The 24,757-nt window shown below is 34.4% G+C and overlaps 1 protein-coding gene across 4 annotated transcripts in view; it reads left to right on the forward strand.

Annotated features, from left to right (window-relative positions):
* ITGAV (integrin subunit alpha V) overlaps window positions 1-24,757 on the forward strand; it is a 93,106-nt gene that overhangs the window by 22,227 nt on the left and 46,122 nt on the right. For 3 of the 4 annotated variants that reach the window (XM_515967.8, XM_054679966.2, XM_063791325.1), the window contains 4 exons: window positions 11,525-11,616; window positions 14,650-14,764; window positions 20,000-20,061; window positions 22,540-22,585. In XM_515967.8, coding sequence (XP_515967.3) covers window positions 11,525-11,616; window positions 14,650-14,764; window positions 20,000-20,061; window positions 22,540-22,585 — 315 coding nt within the window. The remainder of the gene's footprint in view (window positions 1-11,524; window positions 11,617-14,649; window positions 14,765-19,999; window positions 20,062-22,539; window positions 22,586-24,757) is intronic. The other variant, XM_063791326.1, reaches the window with a different exon arrangement.

Raw genomic sequence — 24,757 nt, forward strand, 5'->3', positions numbered from 1 at the left:
CTTATTTTATATGTTTATGCAATGATTGAAATATTACAACTTGCTTTTGAAATAGCAGTTGCCCTCTTGGATTTGTAAACCTTTTCATCCAGTGACTCTTCATAATTTATAGATTTTAAGCAAGGTCTGCATAATGATGGAATAGTTTTTTTCCCCCAAATTGAAAGAATAATGTGAACTTTGATATGTTGTGGAATTAGTGAAAATGAAACAGTTATTTTGGGTATGATTTCTTTGTTTTAGTCTAAGATGATTGATAGGTAGAAAACTCACAAGTGGATGATTTAGTTTAGGGATTAATGATCTATGTATTTTCAGTAGTAAAGTTATTCCAAACTATAATAGATTGTGATGCAAAACAATATTGAGACTATTCATGTAGCAAACCTAGACTGCTCATGTAGTCTGTTATCTGTTTTGCCTTCATGGCCGCATTCGTTTCCTGTTGCTATTGTCATAAGTTACCAAAGATAGCACATCTGTTATCTTTAGTTCTGGAGGTCAGATGTCCAAAATGGATTCACTGGGCTAAATCAAGGTGAGAAACTGTTTCCTTTCCATTTCCAGCTTGTAGAGCCATTGGCATTCTTTGTCTTGTGGTTCCTTCCCTTATCTTCAAAGCCAGCAATAGCTACCGGGGTCGTTCTCATGCTGCATTACTCGAACATTGACCCTACTGCCCCCCGACCCTTGTGATTATGAGTCCACCCGGCTAATCCAGACTTACCTCTTATTTCAAGGTCCTTAATTTGATCACTTCTGCAAAGTCCTTTTTGCCTTACAAGGTCACATATTTATGTGTCAGTTTCTGGGAATTAGAAGTTGAATATCTCAGGGATATTATTCTGCCTACCACAGTGCCCTTTTATGTATTTTCTTTTTAAATTATTTGTTATTTTTTTCTTTAAAAAAGAGAGATGGGGTCTTGCTATGTTAGACCAGGCTGGTCTCAAACTCCTGGCCTCAAGTGATCCTCCCATCTCAGCCTCCCAAAGTGCTAGGAGTACAGGTGTAAGCCACAATTGATATTGGTTACACTGCAAGCTATGCTGAGGCAAGAACCATGCTTATATAAGTAGGCATTGCTGTCTCTCTTGTTCTTTTTCCCTTGGCAGCTTTGGTTATAAAGAATGCAAACTAGATTTAGAAGATGCAGGCTCAGATTCAGACTCTGATACTTATTAACTGTGATGTTGGGCAAGCACCATCCACAATTTCCCCATCTGTCAAATAAGCATAATACCTACCTCTCAGGGTTGCCATGTAGATCAAATGAGGTAATGTCAGTCAGGCATGGTGGCCTGGTGGCTCATGCCTGTAATCCCAGCACTTCGGGAGGCAGAGGCAGGAGGATTGCTTGAGTCCAGGAATTTGAGACCAGCCTGGGCAACATAATGAGATCCCATATCTGATTTTTTTTAAAAAAGGTAATGTCTATGAAGGTATTAGGTTGGTGCAAAAGTAATTGCGATTTTTGCCATTACTTTCAATGCTTTGTAAACAAGAAAGCATTATACCAGTGAAGAAAGGATTGTTTATGTTGTGCCCATACTAGAACTGTAGGGAACTAAATAAATACGGAAAAGGAAAGAAATAAAGATAATTGTGGATATTCTTAAATTGATTATAGCTTGATTTGCATTTTAACTTCTGTTATTGTGACATTTGGGAAAATCCTCTTCTTATAACATGTTTTCCTTTTCTAGGGAAGCAGATGCTACTGACAGACTGAGCCTTGGCCATGTTTCTTAGTAATGTGTTTTTTTTTCCACCCAAAAAGATAGACTGCTAATGTACATTGAGAAAAGAGACCATGTATCACTGCCCTACGAAAGTCTCTTTGCTTAGAAATGAAGGCTTACCTACCTGTTTAAGTTTTTTTTTTTTTTTTTTTAAAGGAGAAGCTCCTACCTTTATATTCCAAATACAGTGAATGGATGTCACCTACCACTAACCGTTTCTGTCATACAGAAGGGCGGAGGTCAGATTACTCTTCTTCCTACCCAGAGCAGCTTGCTGGAATGCTTGCCATTTGTTCCTAGAAGGGCCTGGCTGTAGGTTGAGAGCAAACCTTGGCTATGCCAGTTCTGTGGTCAAGAAAAATGCTGTGGAGTATTTTCTGGGTATAACTAGGCTTTGTATTTAATAGAGAATATAAAACATTTAGCTGTTTTCTAGCTTCTGCAGTACAATTTCCATCTCGTTGCAATTAAAACACTCAGGCAGACCCTAAACTAACTTCCTTTAAGTTTTACTTCCTCCTATTGATGAATTTTCTGTCTTCCAGAGTTATGTCTAGGTATTTCTACAGTTGCAACTGTCCTGTAAACTAAAAAGTTAAAAAGAAAAGTAGTTTCCCTTCCCTTGTTAATACAAAACAAATTTATACTAAGGGTTTTTTAAAAATAAATATGTTTCTCCTGATATAATCTGTTATCCCCTGTTACAGAGTTACACAGAGAGCTGGTAAGCACTTTAGAAATCTTTTAGTCTAATTCCTTTACTACTAACTGACTGACAGTCATACAGTTAGTCAGTATTTTAATGTTTTCAGTATTTTACTGAAACCAAACTCACAAGCTCTTTTAAAGTCTCTTCCTTTCCCTGCTCACTTTGACCTGACTCAGCCCATTCTTTAGGACTTAACATGGGATTGGCTTTTTTTTTTTTTTTTTTTTTTAATCCCCAGTAAAGAGGTTTTGTCTTAAAATGTTAGATGCTTTCAGGATCATTTCCTTTTCATGACTAGAAGGAAACAAACCAGCATTGATAAAGCAGTGAGTGTTTTCAAAAGGCCTGTATTCTTTGTGCTGCACTCCAGCAGCACTGGAATTGCTCATGGAAGAAGAGGGAGATTTTGATTCTTTATTCGCTGTGGTAGTAATAACTAACTAACTCAATGAATACCAATCCCAGTGAAATGAGCTTCATTCCTGTTTTCCTCTGGTTCTGCTTTTCTGACTCTTTTTGTTTATTTTTGGGAAACAGCTGTATCTTATTTTATGTAAAAGATGTTTCTGGATAGTTCTATATAAATTAATAACACTTTTGCATGTCCATGGATTATGGTTGCAGAACTTATTTTTGTATATATAAATGATTTATTTTTCAAACACTTTGGATTTAGGGAACTTGGTCTCTTGGCCATTTTAAGTCAATACAGGTAAGTTTCAAGAGACATTTGAAGACACCTTGGAAGTTTATAAAGCAAATTGTCCTTTCATTAATAGTACTAGTTCTAATATCTTACCACTACTTATTATTTGTCAGAGTTTCTTAAATAAATTAACAAACTGTATTTCCTTACTAAGTCAACGAAATCATTAACCACCAGTTTAGTCTTCAGGAGTATCTAGAATTTTTATTTTTTAATTAGTTATTTTATGCAGTATTCTACTCTAATAGTTTAATTCTATAACATAGAATAGAGGTTCCTAGGAAGGTCAATGCTTAAAAAAAGAAGGAAGAGGTTCCTAGGAACGCTAATGCTTAAAGAAAGAAGAGCTTGTGTGATTAAAATTTTTTCTTGAATTTTATGAACTAAAACTCCTTTACATGTAAGAGATGAAAATGTAAACAAAGTTAATTAAGAGGGGATGTGGGAGCTTCAAACTAAGCTTTTGTATATGAGGATTGAAGGATATTTATCCACACTACTTTTTAAAAAACCTTTAAAACATTTTATAAATAATGCATGTCCATTGATGAAAATATGAGAAAACCAGACCTACTTAAATCTCACCACTCAGGAAACCAAGGGCCATAGGATATACTTTTGTGTGTATTTGTGCATGTACCTTATGGCATGTGTATATTCTCTGTGTGTGTGGGTCTGTGTGTAAATATACAAGATACATAAAGTTATAATTTACTCTGTCTCCTATTCTGTTGGACATTCTGTTTGACATGCTTATTATTCTTAGTTCATATTACAAAAAGTTTTTTTAGTTAATTTTTAAAAATTACATTTAGAAGTCATAGGAATGTGTGTTTCAAGATTTCTGATACATATTTGCCAAATAGGAAAATACTGACACAAGCAATCTTTGAACGAAATTTGATACTATCTTCCTTTGCCTGACAGGTGAAACATATATCTTGTTTTAATTTACATTTCTGTCATTTCTGGTAAGCTTGAGTCTTTTTTCATACGCTTATTAGCTCTTTCTGAGTTTTTAAATTTTGTTTTCTATTATCCGTTTTCATTCTCGATCTATTATATTATTCATTTTTATTCTTGGTCTATTACTCTTCTGACACATCTATTTTTAATTAATTTTGAAAAAGTCATTTTATATATATATATACATTTCTGTTCAATGTTACAGCTACTTTTTCTCCTGACAAATTTGTCCTTTTTAAAAACAGTTTTATTGAGATATAATTTACCATAACATTGACCTGTTTTAAGTGTACAATTCAATGAATTTTTACTATATTTATAGAGTTTTGTAACTATTACTACAGTCTAATTCCAGAACATCTCCATTTACCCTAAAAAGAAATGTGTCCAACATCAGTCTCTCCCCATTTGTACCTCCAGCCCTAAACAGCTATTAATTTACTTTCTGTGTCTACATATTTTTGGTTTTGGATATTTTATATAAACGGAATTATATGATATATAGTCATTCCTATTGTAGCATGTATCAGTGCCACATTCCGTTTTTATTGCCTAACAGTATTCAACTGAATGAATAAACATTTTGTTTATACCAGTAGATGCACATTTGAGTGTTTTCTGCTTCTTGGCTATTATGAATAATGCTACTATGAACATTCATGTGCAAATCTTTGTGTGGACATATGTTTTCCTTTCTCTTGCATAGATGTCTAGGAGTGGAATTGCTGTGTCATATGGTAATCTATATTTACCTTTTTTAAAAACTCAAACTATTTTCAAAAGTGGCTGTACCATTTTACATTTCTATTAGTAATGTATGAGGGTTTCAGTGTCTCCGTGTCCTTGTGGACACCCATATTCTGTCTTTTTTATATTATAATAACCATCCTAATGAGTGCGAAGCCATATTTTATTGTGGTTTTGATTTGCATTTACCCGATGATGAATAATGTTGAACATCTTTTCTTGTGCTTACTGGCTGTTATTTCTTCTTTGGAGAAACATCTATTCAAATTCTTTGCTCATTTTTCATTTGGTTGTTTGTCTTACTGAGTTGTAGGAGTTTTTTGGTTTTTTTTTTTCATATTATTTAGGATACAAGTTTTTAATCCAGTATTTGATAAGCAAGTAATTTCCCCAGTTTTGAGGGTTGTCTTTCCACTTTTTAAATGGTGTTTTTGAAGCACAAAAGTTTTTAATTTTAATTGGCTAATATATCTACTCTTTTATCATTATGCTTTTGGTTTTCTAAATCATTGCCTAACCCAAGTTCATGAAGATTTATTTCCTTGTTTTCTTTTAAGAGTTTTATAGTTTTAGCTCTTACATGTAAAAATTTCTGTGATCTATTTTGAGTTAATTTTCTGGTACAGTTTGAGGTATGGTTCCAAATTATTTTTTTTGCATATGGGTATCTAGTTGTCCCAGCATCATTTGTTGAAAAGACTATTTCTTTGCCACTGAATTTGCTTGGCATCTTTGTCAAAAATCAGTTGACTGTGAATGTACAGGTGCCTTTGACGTTAAAATGTACTATTTATGTACTACTAAAAATACTAAAAGTGTCACCATTATAAATATATCACTGTTGACTATTGTACACATTCAGATTTTAGGCATGCTAATATCTGAATATTTGCAGCTCTGAGTCAATGATATACCTTATTTCAAAATAGCATTGGGTTACAAATAAATGCATGATAACAGTAGTTGTCTGACCTCCAAATCATTTTCTCTCAAATTTCCCTTATAGTATTTATTGCTCTCTGAAAATATTTTATATAATTATATATTACTTTTCTCCTTGAAAAGCAAGGACTTATCTGTCTCGTTTAATGCTATATTACTATCATATAGACATAGGAGATACCCATGATTTATGATTTATTTAAATAAATTAATGGATAATCTAAGATATTTCTTCCACTAACCTGTCCATTTTTACCTAATAAATAAGCATGCTTTATTGGATTTTTTTTTAAGCAAATTTGTTATACGAAGTACAACTAAACAAGTGATGTTTGAAGTAAAAAGCTGCTTAAGAAAGTCTGTGAATTGTCTATGAATGCAGGGTGGTATTGTTTTGATAGACATTTTTTCTTTCTTTTTTTGTTTGTTTTTTTAGCAAAAAGTAAGTTAAGGACCTGAATTATTTCATTATTCATAAAAGTCATAGTGATAAATAGGAACCAAGTGACTAAAACCACATTTAGCTTCAAAATGGAAGTTTACTCTCTTGCTTTTCTAATGATTTAGCATTCTTGTTCACTTTGGCCGTTTCACAAAAAGGTGACATAATCTTGTTCCAAGGGATATTCTTTTGGCATGAAAAGAAGAAAGAAAACATTTTGCTTAGGGTAAGAAGGTAATTGTATCTTAAAAATAAGCACTGCCCATAATTGTCCAGCAAGTTGAGTGCCAAATGTGTTGACAATGCCTTTGGAAACACCGGGGAAAAGAGTTGGCTGCTAATAAGGAGTAGAGTCGAAAGCTACGACAATCCGTTTTTCTCATTTGCTTCTGTCCTCAAGCATGCAGTCATGGGAGTTTGATAAAATGCACATGACAAGTTTCCAAACCTGGCAAAATAAATGTGAAATTTTCAAGTCTCTAGTGATTTACTTGCTTATTAACTTCAAGTTTCTCTAGCAAAGTTTTCCTCTGTATTTTTTAAAGTGGTAGCATAGAGCCTTATGTTAATTTATATAATACAGAGCAATTTCTTCTCAACTTTATTAGAGAAAGAGATTTAAAGATTATGAAATAAAATAATATTTAAGATTTAAGTTATTTAAATACTTTATTTCGATAATTAAATAAAATTATTTTATTGTGTGAGATACTCTTTTTTTCTTTTTTATTTATCTGGGTGAACAGAGCTAATCTTCCAATGGGTTTTGTGACTATGGACAGAAATCTTTCTATTCTTGGCTGTTGCCGGATAAAGCATTTCTTCCAGCCCTTGAGTTTCTGCGGTTGTCTGTGTCCTGTTTCCTTTTCAAGTGTGTCAGCATAGTCCAGGCTATCTGAGGAGGTCCAACATCATCCTAAATGCTGACTTCAGAGCTGTGATTCAAAATATTTACTTCACTCATGTGCCTCAGGATAGCTGCCAGTTTCACCCAGGTCATGAATGAACTTCTTGTCAGTTTGTCTGGAGAGCAGGCTTTCTTTTGCATTCTCTTCACCCACTCTATTTACACTTCCTGTGGGTGAAACTTCTATGTAATGTTGAATCAAAGATTTTAAGACTTGGTCTCCAAAAAAACAATTTTGATTAGTAAAGACAAACTTCCTAATGAGCAAACTTCTTAAAAAGATGGTAACATGAGGTTGTAACTCTGTTGCAGGTGAAGGCATTGAAAGCACTGGATGATGTTATTCTTTTTGAAGACCATTGACTAAGTTTTGGGTGCCAATATATGCCAATGCATTATATCCAGTTATACTGGACTACTTTGGTTTCCAAAAAGATATGTCAAATTTGTACTGATTTTGCATGAATTTTCTAGCTTAAGCTAACCCTGATGTCCACAAAGACAGATATCCATAACTGTTAAGGCAAGGGATGTTTTTGATACTTTTTTAAAGAAATAGGAAACAGAACATGGTAGCTTTGCAAGCCTATGCTGCTTGACAGTGCCCAGCAGCATCTTGTGCCACCGTATACAAATTTAAAGAAAAGTAACGTTCGTTAAGAAAAACATTCATGGAGGTAAATTTTCAAAGTGGTAGGGAGAGATTGGATAACCTTTCACAAAGAAGAAATTTCACTTTTCAGGAATATAATAATTGAGAAAAAATGCTTAGCATAGAAGGCAACTCAAAAATCCCATAAAGCCCAGTCTTAGCGTGGCATAAAAGCTCTTGACAAAAGTGGGAATGTAAATTAATACAGCTACTATGGAGTACAGTATGGAGGTTCCTCTAAAACTACAAATGGAACTACCATATGATCTGGCAATCCCACTACTAGGCATTTATCCAAAGGAAAGGAAATCAGTATATCAAAGAGACATCTGTGTCCCCATATTTATTGGAACACTATTCACAATCACCAAGATATGGAATCAGTTCAGGTGTCTAACAACAGATGAATGGATAAAGAAAACATGGTGTGTGTATGTGTCTATATATATATATGTACATGCATTATATACATTATATATAGTATATTTTATACATATATATATATATTTAGTGTGTACATATATTCCTGTCTCCTGTCTGTGTTCAGGAATATGTATACACACTGGAAAAATGTGGTGTGTGTACGTGTCTGTGTTCAGCCATAAAAAGAATGAAGTCCTGTCATTTATGGCAACACGGATGGAACTGGAGGATATTATGTTAAGTGAAATAAGCCAGGAACAGAAAATTAAACACTGCATGTTTTCACTCATAGGTGGAAGCTAAGAAAAAGTTGATGTCATAGAAGTAAAATGTAGAAGATACTAGAGGCTGGGAAAGGTAGGGAGAATGGGAAAATAGAGATTTGTTTAAAGACACAAAATTACAGCTAGACAGGAGGAGTAAGTTCTAGTGTTTTCTACCACTGTAGGGTTATTATAGTTAAAAATAATGTATTACCTAATTTCAAATAGGTAGAAGGAAGGAATCGAATGTTCCCAACACAAAAAAAGTGCTAAATGTTCAAGATGATGAACGTGCTTATTACCCTGACCTGATAAGTGTACATTATATGTATTGAAACATCCTTATGTACCCCATGAATATGTAAAATTATTATATTTCAATTAAGAAAAAAGGGCTCTTGGCCAGGCAGGGTGGCCCACGCCTGTAATCCCAGCACTTTGGGAGGCTGAGGTGGGCAGATCACCTGAGGTCACGAGTTCAAGACCAGCCTGGCTGACATGGTGAAACCCTGTCTCTACTGAAAGTACAAAAAATTAGCTGGGCGTGGTGGTGTGTGCCTGTAATCCCAGCTACTTGGGAGGCTGAGGCAGGAGAATCGCTTTAACTCGGGAGGTGGAGGTTGCAGTGAGCTGAGATCACGCCACTATACTCCAGCCTGGGCGACGGAGCAAGACTCCATCTCAAAAAAAAAGAAAAAGAAAAGAAAAGGCTCTTGATAACCACTCCCTTCCTGACCATTCTCTCTAGTTATAGTGAACAACTCACAATTCTCTTAAAAAATTCAAGATTACCCACTCTTCTGCCTCTTTGCACAAGGTTTTCTTTTGGCCCAGAAAACATTTCCTCACTTGTAGTGTACCCTTACTTTCCTATAACTCTTTACGGGTGCCTGTACTATTTTCCACCATAATTGCTTGTTCCTGTGATTATCTCTTGTGTTAGAGAAATGTTCCCATAAGAGGCAGACTACCATTTCATCATGGGTTAGCATCATGAATAGACAAACACACCTGAATTTTCAGTTAGGATTTGAATCCAGAGTGGAGGGAATAAAGTTTCCGGGCAAGAGGACCTTGGACACAAATGCCTGCAGGTGGAAATAAGCATGACTTGTTTCAGAGAATAGGGACGAAGGATAAGAGAACTCTTCCGCATAAAAATAAGTATATCAGCCAGGCATGGTGGCTTACACCTGTAATCTCAGCACTTTGGGAAGCTGAGGCAGGTAGATCCCTTGAGCTCAGGAGGTCAAGACTAGCCTGGACAACATGATGAAACCCTGTTTCTACAGAAAATACAAAAATTAGCCAGGCATGGTGGCATGCATCTGTAGACCCAGCTACTGTGGCAGCTGAAGTGGGAAGATTGCTTGAATATAGGAGGTTGAGGCCACAGTGAGCTGTGATCACACTACTGCCCTCCAAAAATAGAAATATTCCTAAATTTGAAATTGAGGGAGATGTAGGGGATTGATTAAATAAAGTATTCTATGGCTGTATAATGGGATACTACACAACAATGAAAATGATACTATAGGTCTGCCTTTATAAGTGCCATATTAAGGGAGAAAAATGTACATATATTTATAAAATGATAATTTTAATGTTATCTTAAATATTGACTTAATATCAATTTTACATATAAAAAACATGCATGTATTCATGAAACAAGTCTTTAGGATAGATACTAATATGTTAACAGAGGTCATTTCTTTATGGTGGGGTTGTGGTATTTAGATCTGTCTTTATGGCTTTGTTTTATGTTTTGGTTTGTTTTGTAATGAATAAGACATCTATAATTAGAGTAAATACAATAAAGTGTTAAAAGGGCAAGAAGGTACCATTGGTCTTGTACATATATTTTGTACTTATTGATTGCTGTGTCTTAAAAATTATTGTGAAAATTTTCAAACGTATAGAAAATTTGAATTTCAGTAATACAATGAACAACGAACAACACACTTGTTCACCTAGCTTCACCCATTGTTGCAGACATTGTTACACTTATCCCTAAATACTTCAGCATGTATCTCCTAAAAACTAGGACATTTTCTTATGTAAGTACAATATAGTCATCACATGTTAGAAATGAATCATTATTATGAAGAATATTAACAGTAACAATGTAATTATTGCTGAATTAAACATTATTACTGTTACCTACTCTAGTTCACAATTCAAATTTCCACATTTATCCCAATAAAGTCCTTTGTAACTTTGAAAAAAAATTATTTGGACATAAAATTCAATCAAAGATCACATCTTGCATTCGGTCGACATGTCTTAGTGGTCTCTTTTAATCTAGAAGTGTTTCCTACTCTTTTTGTCTTTCATGATATTGACATTTTTGAGGGCTCTATCCCAGGTGTCCTGTAGGCAAGTATACTTACATTGGTAAGAATATAGTGATGTTCAGTCTATCCCAATGCATCATTTTGTTTTTGACACTGGAATTTTAGTGTACAGAAATAATTTTCTCAATAGGGCTGAAGTAATAAAAATAAATGTTTGATTGTAGTGTGCCGTATTGAATTCTTTTTTCTACCAACCAAATCAAGTTTTCTGGATTCTAATTCTCGCATTGTTATGTCATAGGCACACGTCTCAGTCTTGTCTTTTATAGCATTTTACACAAAGGTGTTTCATAGCATTTAATTTTCATAATTATCTTTATGCCCCACAGAAAGATCTTCTGGGAATAGGCGATCATACGTATTTGTTTAATAGTTAATTATCTAACAGTTGAGCAACTGGAAAACTTTATTTACAATTGCTTTTTCAATCATCTGTATTATGATAATGGGGCTAATAATAACACTGAGACACTTCTGGGTCATCATGTATCCTATGTTTCTGATTAGTTGAAAGTCTCTAATGTATATAAACTGTATATGAAAAAAATAACCAGTGGAATATTTGATTAATCAAAGGTGTACTATTTCTCAACCTAGCTGGGGATAAAAATAAACTGTTATATTAAGAATAGTATATTTTGTGTCTTACCACTCACAATATTCTTTTTTAGGCAATAGAGATTATGCCAAGGATGATCCATTGGAATTTAAGTCCCATCAGTGGTTTGGAGCATCTGTGAGGTCGAAACAGGATAAAATTTTGGTAAGTCTTCTGGATATTTACTCACAGGTGAGTTTAGTCAGTTTATGTGGAGACACAGAAGGTTTTATATTTTCAGGCTGATAGTAAAATTCAGTATGCTCAAGGGCGCAGCGTATAACAACATAAGATAGCTCTGATCAAAGGCCACTCTGTCCAAGGAGGCCATCTCTCTTGCCCTTCTTGAACAGGCTTTCACATTTTTTCACCCTTATTCCTACTTTGTTTTACCTGCCCCACTTGACAGTTCCTATCAGTTTATTTCCACCTAGCCAAGTATAGGAATAGTGTGGCTTTGGCTAACAAGTGCTTTAATACTTCCTCTCTCTCTCTCTTTTTTTTTTTTCTTTCCCCGAGATGGAGTCTTGCTCTGTCACCCAGGCTGGAGTGCAGTGGTGCGATCTCGGCTGACTGCAGCCTCCGCCTCCCAGGGTCAAGCAATTCTCCTGCTGCAGCCTCCCGAGTAGCTGGGATTACAGGCACCTGCCACCAGGCCTGGCTAATTTTTGTAGTTTTTAGTAGAGACAGGGTTTCACCATGTTGGCCAGGCTGGTCTCTAACTCTTGACCTCAGGTGAGCCACCGAGCCTGGCCACTTCCTCTCTTTGAATATACGACACGATGTTGAAGTGGAATACAAAACAAAGAAAAAAAAATAACAACCTTCCTTCACCTCATCTCCCCCTATGCCACTGTCCATTCCTCTGCTCCTCTTCTCAAACAGTTTCTGAAATGTTTTCTATGGTAACCATCGTAGTTCTTCACATTCCCTTTCCTATGTCATCATTGACTTTCAGGTCACTGAAATCCACTAGCATTTATACATATGTGCATACATACACACCATTATGTTTTGTTTTCTCTGCTGGTATTTATTTTTATCTTTCTTGCACTGTCAGCATTATTCAGAATGGTCAACATCCCTTTTTTTTTTAGAACTAAATTTTTCTTCTCTTGGTTTCTGTGAACTGTATTTTCCTGGTTTTTCTCCTATCTTACTGGCTGCTCTTTTGTAGTCTCCTTTAATGGCTGCTCTTAACGTTCAGTTTCCAAATATTGGGGTGTCCTTGATCTCTATTTAGCTTCCTTTGCTTCCTCTAACTACAACTTTTACCTAGAGATTCCTAGCCTATCCCATGGCTGTAAGTATAATCCCCAAATCTATACCTCTAGCTTTTAATTCTCCCTGGATCCTTAAAGGCATATTTCCAGGCTACCTATTTGGCTTCCAAATGAACATGGCCAAAATAGGACTCTTGTTTCCTTCCATCAAAGAAGAAAAACAAATAAAAAACTATTATTATATATATTTCCCAATTTTTTAGGAGGCCTGGGTTTCCACCCTATTCACTAGTGAGCACTCACAATCTGCCTCAAAAATATATCTCACATTTATCAGTAGATCTACATGTCCGCTATTTCTACCCTGCAACAAGCCACCATCATTACCCCCTTGGACCACTGCAATGGCTCTTCTCATCCTGCTGCTGCTTCTCTTACCCTAACTGCAAGAAGGACCAGAGTGAACCAGAGCATTTAACCTTCTTGATTAAAACAGTCAAGTGGCTTTCTGTCACTCTCTGCATAAGTATGAGAAGCTCATACTGCCTTAAAAACATCTCCAAAAACAAGTCACTGGCTATGTCTTTGGCCTCCTCTCACTCCATCTCACATACTAAAGCCAGGCTTGTCTTTATTTCTTGTACATTCCAAATCATTTCAGTTAGTACCTTAGTGTTTGTGTTTCCTCTGCTTGTATTAGTTGTCTTTATGATTTCTACTTGGCTAGCCCTTTGTCATTCACATTTCAGCTGTCACTCAGATTTCAGAGACTGCTCCCCCTATTTTAATTATTTACGTAGTATTTATTGTTGCCTTTATTTTTTCATCTAATTATGCTGCATAGGGAAGGATTTGCTTAGGAGGTGAAGTTTCAGCAGACTTTAAAGGATGTGCCACATTTCAGCAATTGGAGGTGAAGGATGGGGTTAAGAGTGGGGATGTTCTAGGCAGAAAGAGGTGCAAAGAAGCAGGAGTAAGGAAAAGGAGCAAGGCACCCACTCTGGAGTGTCAAGTACGTGTACAGAAGTAGCTGCTATGACCTACTTTCACTGTTTTCAGGGTATATATACAATAAGTCAGTATTGATGTTCTGCAGTGCTTATGTTAGCACTTTGCTTCAAAAAGTATAGAAAATCAAACCTTTTTCACTAAATGAATTGTTCCACATTTGGTAGATTAATATGTTGTTAAAGCATTCATTACTCTACTGCTCTATGTGGTATTACAGTCTAGAATGCTGAAAACAAAAAGGTCATGGTTTATTTGGAAAGTAAATAAAATAAGTACTGTGCATTATTTTACTCTCTTAATAAACTATTTGCTGTATAATTTAGGGGGTATATTCCATATGCATGAGTGTTACTTAGTTCAAAAGCTAATTTGGTCTCTACCTTTAGCATAGCATATTACATCAAGAAATATACTACCTGAAATAACAATTTTGCTAACTATTTTGAAAAAAAAATTGGACTACAAATATGGCCTTCAGAATAATGTGAGAAAAAGACTTCATTTAATATCTTTATTTACCACTGTGATAAAAAATTTAAGGTATAGGATAGGTTTGATTAATTTCTATGAATGCTTTGAAAGTTGGCCAGGTGTGGTAGGTATGGTGGCTCACAATTAGCGCTTTGGGAGGCTGAGGCAGGAGGATTGCTTGAGTTCAGTTAGAGACCAGCCTGGGAAACATAGTGAGACCCCGTTTCTACAAAAAAATTTTTAAAAATTAGCCAGGCATGGTGGCATGCGCATGTGGTGCCAGCTACTCAAGACGGTAAGGCCAATTATTTGAGCTCAGGAGTTCAAGGCTGCAGTGAGCCATGATCACGTCACTGCACTCCAGCCTGGGCAACAGACTGAGACCCCATCTCAAAAAAGAGAAAGTGGTATTATATTCTGAAGTAGTATAGAGCATCTGAAACACTAAATTTTTAGAAAATCTTCATGTCGTGGACTAAACCTTTGATTTTAGGCGTGTGCCCCATTGTACCATTGGAGGACTGAGATGAAACAGGAGCGAGAGCCTGTTGGAACATGCTTTCTTCAAGATGGAACAAAGACTGTTGAGTATGCTCCATGTAGATCACGTATGTATAGGATATTGTACCAGCTTTTAAGAAGAGGGGTGGGAAGCCTAGTTTGTTAAAAATATATGTGTGTGTGTGTGTGTGTGTGTGTGTGGGTGTGTGTGTGTGTGAGAGAGAGAGAGAGATTAAAAGATATAGACATATTATGATGATAACAAAATGAAAACAATCCTACTAATGTAAAGATATTACAAATGTGAAGTAAACAGGTTTACTTTTTCTAAGAACTCATTTTCATCTTCCTTCGTTAGTATAATAATAGTTACTACCTGATTTTAAGAACCTGTATTTTTGATGACTAACAGTCAAAAGATGCTTAGTTGAACTTCTCTTAACAGAGAAGATGTAGACCCCACAACTAAAGATTCTGATTCAGTAGGTCTAGGTCAGGCCTGGGTACCTGCACTTTTAACAGACTCTACAAGGCAATTCTGATAGATACCAAAGTTTGAGAACTCCTGCTTTATATTAATAATGATGTTGAAAATAAAGAATATTATGTCTTAAAGAGCCAAAGTTTATATAGGAAGATGAACATTGAACTCAGGAGTCTTGACTCTGAATTTTCCTGCTCTTAATCAGAATTTCTTTGTTAACCTGCTACCAAGCCCACCCCTTTTTGGTGATCCAGAGGATTTTATGCTCTTTGCTAATATTACTTGAAATTTCAAAAGGAATTAATATCATGGCTAAAGATGACTTCAAGCAATTATAATTTTGATTATGCTTTTCCAAAATCTCTACATCCTCTTCTCTTTGGAGATTCCAGTCCTTTTGTGCCCCACTACCCTTTGTTGAATTGGCTACTGCTTTAGATCTTCCTTGTACCAGAAGCATAAAAATAGATTACTGAAATGCAGTGTAGTGTTTATGCCTAGAGCCCTTAGGCCATTATTTTTTGTGTTCCACTGGTCACCCCATAGTTTATTAGAGAAAATTAGTAACAAAAGCACAACATGTAAGACTCTTACTCCTACATTTGTTTTGTCCATGTTAGGTGACCTGTGACACCAGGTCAAAGGAACTATTCTGTCCTCCAGATTCTAAGTAGTTGAACCTACAGGAAACTGCAGATTATTTCAATAAACACTTATTTTCTTAGCCCAACACTTTGATCCTACCTGTTACAAGTGGGAAGTGAACATTAAAAGAGTGATACCTACTCAGATCTGTATTGTATGTTAGGAAAGAGAAAAAATCAGGTTAGAAAGCATACACTGCACAGGATAAGGGAAATTGAGGCTTTATCCTCAGTGCTTGGATGCCATCTGTACTGCCATCTTTATGTTGGTATTTTGGTTATGGTACTGTCATCTTCGGTGGTATGTAGAGAATCTGAAGATTAAATTTGTATTTTTAATTTCTATATTGCAAAAATGTTCCTATTTGAAAAGATAATTTTATAGCTATGAAGAATGAGTTAACCCTTGTATGCCAAGTTTGTTACTTATTAATTATATGATGTACACACACACACAATACACTCTTATTTTCATTTGATGCATGTGGGAACTGAGATTCACATAGTTGAAGCAATCTAATTTCCACATCTCATGGGGTTGAGAGTGGGGATATTCTGGGCAGACAGAGGTGCAAAGAAGCAGGAGTAAGCAAAAGGAGCAAGCCACCCACTCTGGAGCATCAAGTACGTGTAGAGAAGTAGCTGCTATGACCTACTTTCACTGTTTTCAGGGTACATATAGAATAAGTCAGTGTTGATGTTCTGAATGGTCAAATGAGGATTTAAACCCAAGTTCTTCTATTCCGAAAGAACCTTTCTTCTACATTATTCACAATAGAAAATGTTTTCCATTTCAGTTGCTTCTGTATTAAGCACAGCTTTTCTACAAAGAATACCTCCTGCTTTCATGACCTAGGTTTGGATAATTCCTGATATGTAAGAATACATGGAACTCTCCTGAAAACATGCATTCTAACAATGATTCCCTTGTTCACAGAATGCTTTTATTTGGTTTAGGCACAGAAATTATAAAGTCATTTAAAGCCATATTTTCTAAGGTATTTAACATCCAAATCAGGTCCATGAACTGTGGCTTGTGGGCCTCTTTTTGTGAATAAAGTTTTATTGGAATACAGCCACACCCATTTGTTGATGTGTTATCTATAATGATCTAGTACAGTTGTGAGAGTTGAGTTGCCACACTACGTGGCTCCTGAGCCTAAAATATTTACTGTTCGGCTTTTTACAGAAAAAGTTTGCTGAACCCTAATCTAAATAATAAAACCTCAAATCTTAGGAAAAGCTTAAAGAACAGTCTCAAAAAACAGAAAAGCAAAGTGCATGCCTTTGTTTCTAATAGGCCTGGCACTTTCAGTAACCCTTGATTATTGTACATGCTTTTTGATTCAACCTTTGAAATGTTAAGCCACCTATAATAGGCCTAAATTGTGAGGGGCATCTTGTTCAGAGAAGAAGACTCAGGAGTGGAAGTCTGAGAACCTGGGTTATATTCTGACTTTCTGCTGACAATCCACGTATAGCTATGGGTAATTCACCTAACCACTCTGGGCCTTTGTTTCATCATTGGTAAAACACCAATTCACACAAAAAACTTCTGAGGTATAAATTCAGTGTTTTTTATCTGTTTCATACTTCAATAAATTACGCAAACCAATAATTGGTTTTATGAGATGATGTCTGTTTTGTAGGACTACACTGCTAACTTTTTAATAACTTTGCTTGTCTTGTGGGTTGTTTTATTTATTTGATTGTTTGCTTTTGAGTTTTTTTTTTTTTTTTTGGTGGTTAGTTAGTTTGGTTAGTTGGTTTGTTCTGTTTTTAACCTGACTTATATGGACACCCTGGACAAGGAACTTCACTGTCTGTCACTAACTTACCTTTTTACTGATTACATTTGCTTTCAGCTCTTCATAACTGCATGATAAAACCTCAGATCTTAGGAGAAAAGCATAAAAAACAACCTCAAACAACAAAAAAGCAAAATTACTTAGGGAAATTAAGTAACTTGACCGTGGCTAACCAGCTAGTAAATAAGAGAGTATAGACCTGACACTACGTGTGTCTACACCACTACATTGCACTATGTCAAATCAACAATATACTTATCATTTCCTGAGTAATGACAAAGGACATTATGCAGTAGACCAGATGTTGTTCTGTTCTAAATTGCCTAGCCACTTTTGTTCCTTCTGTCTGCTTTCTGATGCTAATATTATTTGAACATAGATTTTTCTCAGTAATGATTTCTAGTTGGCTTTTCCTTTCCTTTTGTCATTACTCAGGGAATGATAAAGATATTATTGATTTGAAACAGTACAGTGTAGTGGTATAGACACACCTGGGTTCAGGTCCTACTCTCTTATTTACTAGCTGGTTGGCCATGGTCAAGTTACCTAATTTCCCTAAGCATCAGTTTCCCCATCTGTACAAATTATTGAGTAATAATAGTATCTCTTATAGGATTGGTATAAAGACTTAAAAAGTTAATGTCATGTAAAATGCTTTAGCATAATACCTGACTCAGAGTAAAGGCTTAATAAACCCTAGCTGATCTTACTGTCAGAATCAATAATATTACTATTTGTAATATAATTACCAGACTTAACAAATGGGAGAACTATTAACCATCTGCAGGAATAAGTACCAGAGCCTGCATCAAAATAGTTTATATTCAACATGAAGTCTTTAAATTGGCAAAAGCACTCAGTTTAATATATACCTGTTAAGAAAATTTTAAGAGACAGTCATGGTTTTTAGCTGGATACTCTGGGAAGCCAAATAAAGCCGATAATTGTACAGTATGATAATCAAAAAAAGGATGTCTTTATAAATAGCTTGAAATAGTTCCCCAGATGCAACTTGAATAAAGGAAATAAATAGCCAACTTGCTGTAACTTGAGGTTAGAGCAGAATTCCTTAGTCTGATTCACTGGATGCTGGAAACCCCTGCCCCACATTTTCCCACTCCCTCTTGGTTAGAAAAATTTACGTTGGTTTAGCATTATACTCTTGAGGCTATTTTCTTTCAAAAAAAAAAAACTTTAAAAAAATTTAGATATTAAGTGTGTAATCTTTGGGCAGTTTCCAGGCTTTAAAAATGGGTTCAAAATTTCTGATGGGATTATTTAGCAGAAGTTCTTAGAAGTTTGTCCTTATGACTGAAAACAGATATTTTTGGTTCCTGTATTTGGGTGGCAAACAAAGTAACAGTACAGCCTTAATGTATTTGTAACATTGGCCACAGTGAGTCTTTGATAACTGAAGGATAGTGTTTTCCATTGTTCTCTGTTGTCCTCAAAGTAAAATAAGGGGAAAGTGTTCAGATTCATCCTTACATGTGTTCTAGGTACTGTATTGCTCATGATTAAAATTAATTTAAATTAATTGGCTAATTGTTCAGAATTAATCCCTTTCTATGAGAACAACTAAAAAGGGAACAACTACAAAAGAGTACAACTATTGAGCCTACTATGGTTGGAAAATACTTGAAAGTATCATTTAAAGATGGTTACTTTAATTAGATCTCCGTACTAAACGTGGGAGGATAGCTTTATATTTTACTTTTTGAAGAGCATTAAGTTCTGGTCTGTCCATTTCCTGAAATTCTGAGCTATGTTATTCATCTCTGTTGTTGGCTCTATAATGTATGTATCTGTTTGCTGCTATTCATAATAACAAAGGTCTTAGTGAAGACCTAGCAATCTTAGGGTAATAGGAAGACAGAGGAATTTCATATTGGAATTTTTAACTTGCAGATCACAACTTGTTAGTGTTTTACGAAATCAGTGTAGTGGGTCACAACCACTATAGTTTTTCTAAAAAAAAAAAAAAGAATGAAATAAAATAGAAAATGTCAGAGTGTATTCTATATAATAATACAAATATTGTTTGGTAAGATTTTAAGTTGTATCTATATATTTTATACACACAATGTGTGTTGGGTTGTGATATAAATTATAATCTTTTTGTGGATTGTGGTTAACTAAAGGGTTTAAAATTTATCATTTTAGTTGGTTTCTTTGTTCTCTGGTGACTGGTTCAGGTATTTAATCTTCGTTTCCATATCTGAGTAAATGGTGCTGATAAACATGCATACTCTCTTGGAATGTGGTAATAACTAAGTGCCTGAGTGAATGACCACTCTCAAAAATTGGTACATTATCTTATGATTCTAGTGATATCAGGTTTTCTCATGTTTTGTTTTGTGTTGTTTGTTTTTGGGTTTGTGTATATTTCCAATCTTTTTATTTTAGAAGATATTGATGCTGATGGACAGGGATTTTGTCAAGGAGGATTCAGCATTGATTTTACTAAAGTAAGTTCTCATTTAAGACTGAATGAGATTCACATCTACCTTATTGACTAAACTGTGGTTAAAAATAAACTGGTCAATACCTCAACTCCTTTACAGCTGTTAGCTCTTTAATGAAAACAGTTAATAAAACGATCCATTCATTTTGACATTCTTTGTCTTATATTATTCCCTCCCTAGTAAACATTGCTTATTTGAAATAGGGAGACATCCCCCATCACTCTGGGAATGGAGGAAAGTAGACAATCTCCTCAGTAAATGATAGGTAACTATTATGACTTAATATTAAAATTTCCAGTTATATGAATTTATAGCATATTAAAGTTTTTTATTTTTAATTAAAGTTGTTTTTCTTACAAAAGCTATCAATGAGAGCTTTATTACAAAATTAGAGTTACATAAAAGCTGGGAAACATGTATGTTTGCCATCTATTATGTGCCTGTAGGCACTAAGTGAAGCTGACTTCACTTATGTAATGTGTAATAATTGTAAGAAATCTCATAGGCAGGGCTCTATGTATTTTTAACTAAATTAATATTCTCTTCAGAATTGATATTTTTAATCTATTTTTTGAAAATAAGACTTCCATTTAAATGTTCAAAGGTAAATTTTCTGAAGTACTTTTCTTTATTTACTTTTCTTTTGTGTGTTTATTTATTTTGGTGGTGGGGGAGTATGCACATTTTGAATATCAAATTGAGAATATTCTTTCTAGAGAAGTCTAAAAACTATGTTGATTGATTATATGTAGACCTTCCTTAGAAAGCTTATATGTAGGCTTTCTTAGAAATGTGAGCAAAGAGGAGTGCCTTAAATGTATGAAAACAACTGAAATTGAAATAATATGATGCATAAGAACTAATAAAGCATTTTCTTATTTTTTAAAAATTTGTAGGCTGGGTGCAGTGGCTCATGCCTGTAGTCCCAGCACTTTGGGAGGCTGAGGTAGGAGGATCACTTGAGCCCAGGAGACCAGCCTGAGCAACATAGTGGGACACCATCTCTACAAAGAATTAAAAATTAGCCAGGCATGGGTGACATGTGCTTGTGGTCCTAGCTATTTGGGAGGCTAAGGCATGAGGATTGCTTGAACTGCAGTGAGTGAGGCTGCATTGAGCCATGTTCATGCCACTGCATTCCAGCCTGGGCAACAGAGCAAGACCCAGTCTCAATGTTTTTTTAAAAATTGTATTTTATCTGTATTTGTATTTTATTAATTTTTTTTCTATAGTTAATTCTAACTATAATTATAGTTAACTCTTCTTACTAGGTAACTTGTTTTTAATACTCTAAATTTCATACTATATTACTCAAATTTCAGAATGTAAGCCAAAGAGAGATAAAGTATATTAATAAGTGTTAGGTTTAAACTTGTATGATACATTCCCAAATAGGTATTATATATTTTTAAAATATATAATGTCCATCTTTTCTGTATTTATGCCTATACAACCATAACCCCAGAAGTACTCTCATACTGTGAAAGTCATTGCTAAATTAGGTATTCACTTTCTTAAACACGTTTCTGAGAAAAGGGTGTCTTTTTAGGGCAGATGACTTAGAAGTGTCTTTTACGTAGCCAAGGCAAAAGATTGTCTATTGAAAGCTTGGAAGGGCTATATGTACATTTGGAGGGGAAAAAAAATTTATCTTACCTCCAGCAAGAAGAGATTTCTAAAATATTGTGCTCAAACACAATACACCTAGAATTAGACACTTTTAGATAGTTAAATATAAGAAATGCTAGGCAAGCATAATTTGTATATGTATAATACACCCTGAAAATTTTATTCTCAACTTCACTTCTGTTTAGATCTGAGACACTAAAAATATTTCCTTTAGCAGAAAATTCTTCAATGATTATAGAAAGAAAATTTGCTGTATAGTCACAAATTTAATATACAACATTAAGAAGTGACTTAAAAAAATTGTAACCTGATAATACTTCGCATTAGTGCCTCATTTCAAATATGTGAAGCAGCCAAGATCCACAAAAGTGTGTATTTTCATATATTGAGTGAATATATTAAAATGTTTCTTTTAAATTTTATTTTAGAAAAGATACAGTGAAAACCACTGAAACTGAGTTAGATGAATTTGAGATTTATGACTTTGTTTGCTTTAATATATACTAGATAGATAGATAGATACATAGACAGATAGATACATAGACAGACAGACAGATAGATATAAATCTCAGCACTTTAAGAGGCTGAGCTGGGAAGATAGCTTAAAGCCAGGAGTTTGACCAGCTTACCAGCCTGGGTAAGGGAAGACTTTGTCTCTACAAAAAAAAAAAAAAAAAAAGTCTTATTAAATTTTAAAAAATATAATTAACCTGGTAATGATATAAAGATACAATACTGTATTGTTCAGTCATATATACATATACATATATATCTTATGTTTTTCATTGATTTCTATTTTGAGAGATATTTGTTCTTTAAATATATATCTTTTTGTTGTGTGATTTCATCTAGGCTGACAGAGTACTTCTTGGTGGTCCTGGTAGCTTTTATTGGCAAGGTAGGTTAATATTTTTTAAATTACAATTGGTGACTATGTGTCGCTGATTCACCTGGCTAATTGTATGCCTATGACATTTTACAAATTATTTTAAAGAAAGAAATGGAAATACAATTAAAGCATATAAACACTCCATTTTACACAGTGTTTTTTAAAAGAATATATATAATATATATTAAATATGTGTATATTCCTAGAAGAAAATAAACTGAATATTTAAAAAGTAAATACATACTTTTATGTTAAATATATTTTAAAAGTAATTATATAAACTAATTTATTTTTATTGTGTGTGATATATACTTCTCCATGTCTGTACTCTAGGGGCCATGACATAGTCATTAGGCAGTGTGCGAAACCAATCTGTATAGGCCAACTGTGGCATTCTAAAAGTTGAAGGTTTTGAAAGTATTTTGAAGTTGCTCATTAGGATATTTAAGTCATTATTTTATTATTACTGATATTGAGAATGATCTCTAAGTGTTTGGGGACTTCTTAAAAATTGAAGCTGGGCATGGTGGCGTGGGCCTGTAATCCCAGCTACTCGGGAGGTTGAGGCAGGAGAATCACTTGAACCCAGGAGGAGGAAGTTGTAGTGATCCAAGATCATACGACTGTACTCCAGTCTGGGTAGCAGAGTGACACTCTCTCTCAAAAAATATATATAAAATAAAATAAAATTAGAGGATCTTAATAGGTTTTTAAAAAATATTAAACTGGCATTGATATAAAGATGCATTATTATATTATTCAGTCATTCTGGGAGGCCTAATTAAATTACCATTTGAACATATGTACAATAGATTATTGTTGACAGTGTGAAAATAGATAACTAAAACTTTATTTGCTTTATGTTTCTTTATGTATCATTAGAGATACACAATTATTTATCTCATCAATATATTGACATGTTTAGTTTCTGCTAAAAAGTGCCATTTATGAGGTGAACTATTTTGTATTAGCATTCTGATATTCAAGCATTGTCAGTGTTTGGAAGAATTAGAAAATCTTTGACTGGATTGATTTGAAAGTTTCAAATTTTACTCTATTTTCTACACTATGCTTTCCTGACTTGCTTCTTTGTAGAAAAACTCATGCTTGCTTTTGCCTTGTGGAGAGGGAAGCTAAAGAAAGAGATTTGCTGGAGGATGACAGGATGGAAGGAGAATAAGAAGAAAAGAAAACTAGGAATAAGTGAAATATTGAAAGGGAAGGCAAAGGAGGGAATAAAAAAATAGAAAATTCAGGCATCACAGACAGGGATCAGAATGTGAGACATAGCAAAGCTGAAAAATTGGAATTTCTATGCATTATACATCTATTGGGAAATAAAATGGTTTAGAAAAATTATAATTGAGTTTTACTGTTTTAAAACAAAAATAGCAGTTCTAAAGTACATATGAGAAAATAGGGGATATTAACACTTTATAGTTAGATATAGAAATATGGATTTATTTTTCTTCTTTATTGCTGATTATGTCATTCAGTGGAGGGGAAGGAAGTATCTGATGAGCATGCCTGGGAACCAAAACTGTCAAGGAAGCTAAATTTTGTGATTCTCAGTTAGGACTACTTGTTAACTCTGTCTTTTTAAGAGATACAGCTGTGAAAATGTATGACCTTTTTTTTTTAATGCCATGGGTATTGCATAAATAGGAATAATAATAAATAGGAATGTGTAATAATTAGGACACAGTAATAAATTAGGACAAATAAATTAATATTATATTTATTAGAATTTGATTACAAGTTGTCTGTAATATATAGTTAGCAGACTCAGTGAATTGGCAAATAGTATTTTGTTTTAATAAGATTAAAATCAGCAGATGTCACCCTGGATAAGTACGTTAGAATGAATTTTTTCACAGATCTCAGAATTGTCGTTGTTAGAATGGAGAAAAGAATAATGTTTTATTCAGAAGAAATAATGAATTTTCCTCTGTTCTTCAATTTAGGAAATGTTTATTGAATTTCATATGTTCTTGGTACCGCTGAAGCCCAGATGATAAAGTAGTGACCTGGACAGAGAAAGTGCTTCTGTGCTGTAGATCCAGTCTCTGTGACTGAACAGATGGGAACAGGACTGAAAATGTTAGCTGTTACACATTTCTTTCTAAAACAGCAGAAATGATAAGAGATTACTGTGTCCATATTGTGGAGACAACATTTGAT

The sequence above is a fragment of the Pan troglodytes genome, chromosome 13 (genome assembly GCF_028858775.2).
Source record: "Pan troglodytes isolate AG18354 chromosome 13, NHGRI_mPanTro3-v2.0_pri, whole genome shotgun sequence".
Taxonomy (NCBI): Eukaryota; Metazoa; Chordata; class Mammalia; order Primates; family Hominidae; genus Pan; species Pan troglodytes.